Raw genomic sequence first — 6,224 nt, 5'->3', positions numbered from 1 at the left:
GATCAGATCTCCAGTTTTCAGCCATTTTTTGTCTCTGCAGTTTGACAAAAAAAAATCTTACGTTTTGCTACTTTTCCATCATTCTCAAATCTTTTGGACAAATCATCCTACTACCCCCAATACTGTGCCGCTGTGCTCCCCAATATTATACTGCAGGAACAGATAAACCCCCTGATAATACTAGTACACACAGAGCCCCCATATAAAATACCCCTTCTTTGTGGCCTCACTAGTTGCCCCCATAGTGCCTCCCCAATAATGTGCCAATAAAAAGGGACCCCCATAAGGCCCCCCAATAATGTGCCAGTAAGTGTCCCCATAGATGCCCCCCATCATGTGCCAGTATCAAGTGTCTGTCTCCCCCCCACATGTCCCAGTATCATAGTGCCATCTCGCCCCCCCAAAAGTGCCAGTATCATAGTGCTATCTCTCCCCCCAATGTGCCAGTATCATAGTGCCACCCCCCCCCCAATGTGCCAGTATCAAGTGCCTCTCTTCTTCCCACCCCCCCACCCACATGTGCCAGTATCATAGAGCCACCCCCCCCCCCAATGTGCCAGTATAAAAAAAAAAAACACTTATACTTACCTCCATGTCAGCGATGCGATGCAAGCCTTTTCCGGCCTGTGCCTCACGCTGTATGTCCATATATGGAGTCAGTGCTTGTGTATTTCAGAAAAGTTTCTGCTGGGACACAAACCCATGACCTTCTGTATCAGAGGCAAGGCACTTAACCACACAGCTATAAGAGCTGCATAACCACTGCCTTAAAAAAAATGAGACTTCTACTGTAGACTCGTTTATAGCTTTCATAGCTAGTGTATATCCATACACATGACAGCTGCCCCAGCGCACTCAGCTCTGCTATATCTCTATATATGATAGCTGCCCCAGCACACCCAGCTCTGCTACATCTATACACATAACAGCTGCCCCAGCACACACAGCTCTGCTATATCTCTATATATCTATCTACTGTATAGTAATACAGAGATATTCGTCTCAGAGTATCATCCACACAGCGGAGAAGCAGTGAGCGACATGCCAGCTCTCAGAGTGGGCAAATCAGCCAATGAGCACCTTCCTTTCATACTGATGGTGTTGCTCACTGGTCGGTCTCAGTTAACTTACAGGGCCTTTGAGCAGATCATGAGCACTTCCATCAGTATGAAGGGGAATGTGCTCTTGTCCAATCAGCGCCATGCATTATTATGCAGCATTAATGCAGCAGCTGAGGTATATATTATGATGTTTTTTAGCAGCTGTAGTATGTATTATAAGGTACTGCAGCAGCTGAGATGTGATTTATGAGGTTCTGCAACAGCTGAGGTGTACAATGTGTTTCAGCAGCAGCTGAGGTGTGTATTATGAGGTTCTGCAGCAGCTGACGTGTGTAATATGAGCATCTGCAGCAGCAAAGGTGTGTATTATGAGGTTCTGCAGCAGCTGAGGTGTTTATTATTAGGATGAGGTAGGTTTTGTTGGGAGGGGGCGTCATTTACTTCATCTGCCTAGGGCACCAAAATACCTCATCCCAGACCTGCATTTAAGCACAGATACATGTCACATGCACCATTTCCCATTTAAAAATAATGACTTGGTTCCAAGATGTCGGCTTTCAAAATGGCCGCCATGTTGGACACAGCTCCTCACAGAAATGCGTAGGTTATATTTGTACTCTCCCATTGACACCTGTGATGTTTTGTTTTCCTATTTGTTATATACGGGGTGGCCCAATAGTATTAGTATGGAGAGACTGGAATAAACGTTAAATGGTAATTGGGAATGCAATCCTATGTCTGACATGTTGCTGAGGGGAAGGGGGCAAATCTGTGAGAGGTGGTGTCTAACACAGCAGCCATTTTCTCATCAAATTCCCTCCCGGTTACATATGTCACATGTAATTCTTCCCATCTGAAAATATCAACTTAGTTCCCAGATAGCTGCCATGTTGGATACAACCCCCTCACATATTTGCCCCCTTCCCCTTGGCAAAATTGCACACACAGGATAGCATTCCCAGCCACCATTTCCTATTTATTCAAGTGTCCCTACTTTTGAACCACTTTGTATTTTAATAAAAAGCTGATTTAGCAATTTTTTTTTTAGGTGTGCAATCATTAAACGGGTCCTTAAAAGTTAAATAAAGACCAGGGAAAATCAATAACTTATAGATTTCCCTTTAACAAAGGGCTTTTTTCATAGACAATCTGTCTGTCCATGGATGCTGCATCTGAACTGTAGCATCCAAAAGCTTCAGCAGTGTTGACAGGACAAAGCTCTTGTTCACACCATCTGCAAAGCAACCAAAACATGCATTTAGAGTTACTTACAAACACACTTTTTCTCTGTCTCTAGATTAACAATGACAACCTGGGTCAGAGCCTCTTGAAGATTACCTTTTAGCACAATATGCATCTGATTCTGTTGCTCCAGCCCAAGCTGCATGGTCCACAAAGAGGCAACCTACAGGGGATATACAACATAGTTTTGAAAGTTAAACTGGAGCAGATCAGTTTAGGATATTGTGTTCTCCCAAATATCTAGGCCATATTACAAAATGTTTTACATTAACCACTTCAGCCCCGCTAGGTGAAACCCCCTTCATGACCAGAGCACTTTTTACACTTCGGCACTACACTACTTTCACCGTTTATCGCTCGGTCATGCAACTTACCATACAAATGAATTTTACCTCCTTTTCTTCTCACTAATAGAGCTTTCATTTGGTGGTATTTCATTGCTGCTGGCATTTTTACTTTTTTTGTTATTAATCAAAATGTAACGATTTTTTTGCAAAAAAATGACATTTTTCACTTTCAGCTGTAAAATTTTGCAAAAAAAACGACATCCATATATAAATTTTTCGCCAAATTTATTGTTCTACATGTCTTTGATAAAAAAAAAATGTTTGGGCAAAAAAAAAAATGGTTTGGGTAAAAGTTATAGCATTTACAAACTATGGTACAAAAATGTGAATTTCCGCTTTTTGAAGCAGCTCTGACTTTCTGAGCACCTGTCATGATTCCTGAGGTTCTACAATGCCCAAACAGTAGAAAAACCCCACAAATGACCCCATTTCGGAAAGTAGACACCCTAAGGTATTCGCTGATGGGCATAGTGAGTTCATAGAACTTTTTATTTTTTGTCACAAGTTAGCGGAAAATGATGATGATTTATTATTTTTTTTTTTTTCTTACAAAGTCTCATATTCCACTAACTTGCGACAAAAAATAAAAAATTCTAGGAACTCACCATGCCCCTCACAGAATACCTTGGGGTGTCTTCTTTCCAAAATGGGGTCACTTGTGGGGTAGTTATACTGCCCTGGCAATTTAGGGGCCCAAATGTGTGAGAAGAACTTTGTAATCAAAATGTGTAAAAAATGACTGGTGAAATCCAAAAGGTGCACTTTGGAATATGTGCCCCTTTGCCCACCTTGGCAGCAAAAAAGTGTGACACATCTGGTATCGCCGTACTCAGGAGAAGTTGGGGAATGTGTTTTGGGGTGTCATTTTACATATACCCATGCTGGGTGAGAAAAATATCTTGGTCAAATGCCAACTTTGTATAAAAAAATGGGAAAAGTTGTCTTTTGCCAAGATATTTCTCTCATCCAGCATGGGTATATGTAAAATGACACCCCAAAACACATTCCCCAACTTCTCCTGAGTACGGCCATACCAGATGTGTCACACTTTTTTGCTGCCAAGGTGGGCAAAGGGGCACATATTCCAAAGTGCACCTTTCAGATTTTGCAGGCCATTTTTTACACATTTTGATTGCAAGGTACTTCTCACACATTTGGGCCCCTAAATTGCCAGGGCAGTATAACTACGCCACAAGTGACCCCATTTTGGAAAGAAGACACCCCAAGGTATTCCGTGAGGGGCATGGCGAGTTCCTAGAATTTTTTATTTTTTGTCACAAGTTAGCGGAAAATGCTGATCTTTTTTTTTTTCTCTTTTTTCCTTACAAAGTCTCATATTCCACTAACTTGCGACAAAAAATAAAAAATTCTAGGAACTCGCCATGCCCCTCACGGAATACCTTGGGGTGTCTCCTTTCCAAAATGGGGTCACTTGTGGGGTAGTTATACTGCCCTGGCAATTTAGGGGCCCAAATGTGTGAGAAGAACTTTGCAATCAAAATCTGTAAAAAATGACCGGTGAAATCCGAAAGGTGCACTTTGGAATATGTGCCCCTTTGCCCACCTTGGCATCAAAAAAGTGTCACACATCTGGTATCGCCGTACTCAGGAGAAGTTGTGGAATGTGTTTTGGGGTGTCATTTTACATATACCCATGCTGGGTGAGAGAAATATCTTGGCAAAAGACAACTTTTCCCATTTTTTTATACAAAGTTGGCATTTGACCAAGATATTTTTCTCACCCAGCATGGGTATATGTAAAATGACACCCCAAAACACATTCCCCAACTTCTCCTGAGTACGGCGATACCACATGTGTGACACTTTTTTGCAGCCTAGATGCGCAAAGGGGCCCAAATTCCTTTTAGGAGGGCATTTTTAGACATTTGGATCCCAGACTTCTTCTCACACTTTCGGGCCCCTAAAAAGCCAGGGCAGTATAAATACCCCACATGTGACCCCACTTTGGAAAGAAGACACCCCAAGGTATTCAATGAGGGGCATGGCGAGTTCCTAGAATTTTTTTTTTTTTTGCATAAGTTAGCGGATATTGATTTTTTTTAGTTTTTTTCTCACAAAGTCTCACTTTCCGCTAACTTAGGACAAAAATTTCAATCTTTCATGGACTCAATATGCCCCTCACGGAATACCTTGGGGTGTCTTCTTTCCGAAATGGGGTCACATGTGGGGTATACTGCCCTGGCTTTTTAGGGGCCCTAAAGCGTGAGAAGAAGTCTGGAATATAAATGTCTAAAAATGTTTACGCATTTGGATTCCGTGAGGGGTATGGTGCGTCCATGTGAGATTTTATTTTTTGACACAAGTTAGTAGAATATGAGACTTTGTAAGAAAAAACAAAAACAAACAAAAAATTTCCGCTAACTTGTGCCAAAAAAAATGTCTGAATGGAGCCTTACCAGGGGGGGGGGGGTGATCAATGACAGGGGGGTGATCAATGACAGGGGGGTGATCACCCATATAGACTCCCTGATCACCCCCCTGTCATTGATCACCCCCCTGTAAGGCTCCATTCAGACGTCCGTATAATTTTTACGGATCCATGGATCGGATCCGCAAAACACATGCGGACGTCTGAATGGAGCCTTACAGGGGGGTTATCAATGACAGGGGGTGATCAGGGTGATCACCCCCCTGTCACTGATCACCCCCCCTGTAAGACTCCATTCAGACATCCGCATGATTTTTTACGGATCCATGGATACATGGATCGGATCCACAAAACACATGCGGACGTCTGAATGGAGCCTTACAGGGGGGTTATCAATGACAGGGGGTGATCAGGGTGATCACCCCCCTGTCAATGATCACCCCCCCTGTAAGGTTCCATTCAGACATCCGCATGATTTTTTATGGATCCATGGATACATGGATCGGATCCACAAAACACATGCGGACGTCTGAATGGAGCCTTACAGGGGGGTTATCAATGACAGGGGGTGATCAGGGTGATCACCCCCCTGTCAATGATCACCCCCCCCTGTAAGGCTCCATTCAGACATCTGCATGATTTTTTACGGATCCATGGATACATGGATCGGATCCACAAAACACATGCGGACGTCTGAATGGAGCCTTACAGGGGGGTTATCAATGACAGGGGGTGATCAGGGTGATCACCCCCCTGTCACTGATCACTGTAAGGCTCCATTCAGACATCCGCATGATTTTTTACGGATCCATGGATACATGGATCGGATCCACAAAACACATGCGGACGTCTGAATGGAGCCTTACAGGGGGGTTATCAATGACAGGGGGTGATCAGGGTGTTTACCCCCCTGTCACTGATCACCCCCCCTGTAAGGCTCCATTCAGACATCCGCATGATTTTTACGGATACATGGATCGGATCCACAAAACACATGCGGACGTCTGAATGGAGCCTTACAGGGGGGTGATCAATGACAGGGGGGTGATCAGGGAGTGTATATGGGTGATCACCCGCCTGTCATTGATCACCCCCTGTAAGGCTCCATTCAGACGTCCGCATGTGTTTTGCGGATCCGATCCATGTATCCATGGATCCGTAAAAATCATGCGGACGTCTGAATGG

General features: G+C 43.7%; 1 protein-coding gene across 2 annotated transcripts in view; it reads right to left on the bottom strand.

The window, feature by feature from the left end:
- Window positions 1-673: 673 nt before the first annotated feature.
- Window positions 674-6,224, bottom strand: part of LOC122924313 (acyl-CoA dehydrogenase family member 11-like) — a 115,909-nt gene continuing 110,358 nt past the window's right edge. For both annotated transcript variants that reach the window (XM_044275270.1, XM_044275269.1), the window contains exons 14-15: window positions 2,400-2,466; window positions 674-2,295 (exon numbers count right to left, since the gene is read on the bottom strand). In XM_044275270.1, coding sequence (XP_044131205.1) covers window positions 2,169-2,295; window positions 2,400-2,466 — 194 coding nt within the window. In that variant the 3' untranslated portion in view covers window positions 674-2,168. The remainder of the gene's footprint in view (window positions 2,296-2,399; window positions 2,467-6,224) is intronic.

The sequence above is a fragment of the Bufo gargarizans genome, chromosome 1 (assembly GCF_014858855.1).
Source record: "Bufo gargarizans isolate SCDJY-AF-19 chromosome 1, ASM1485885v1, whole genome shotgun sequence".
In the NCBI taxonomy this organism is placed as follows: Eukaryota; Metazoa; Chordata; class Amphibia; order Anura; family Bufonidae; genus Bufo; species Bufo gargarizans.
Note: the sequence above shows the minus strand (reverse complement) of the source record. Positions and strands in the feature narration are given on the sequence as shown.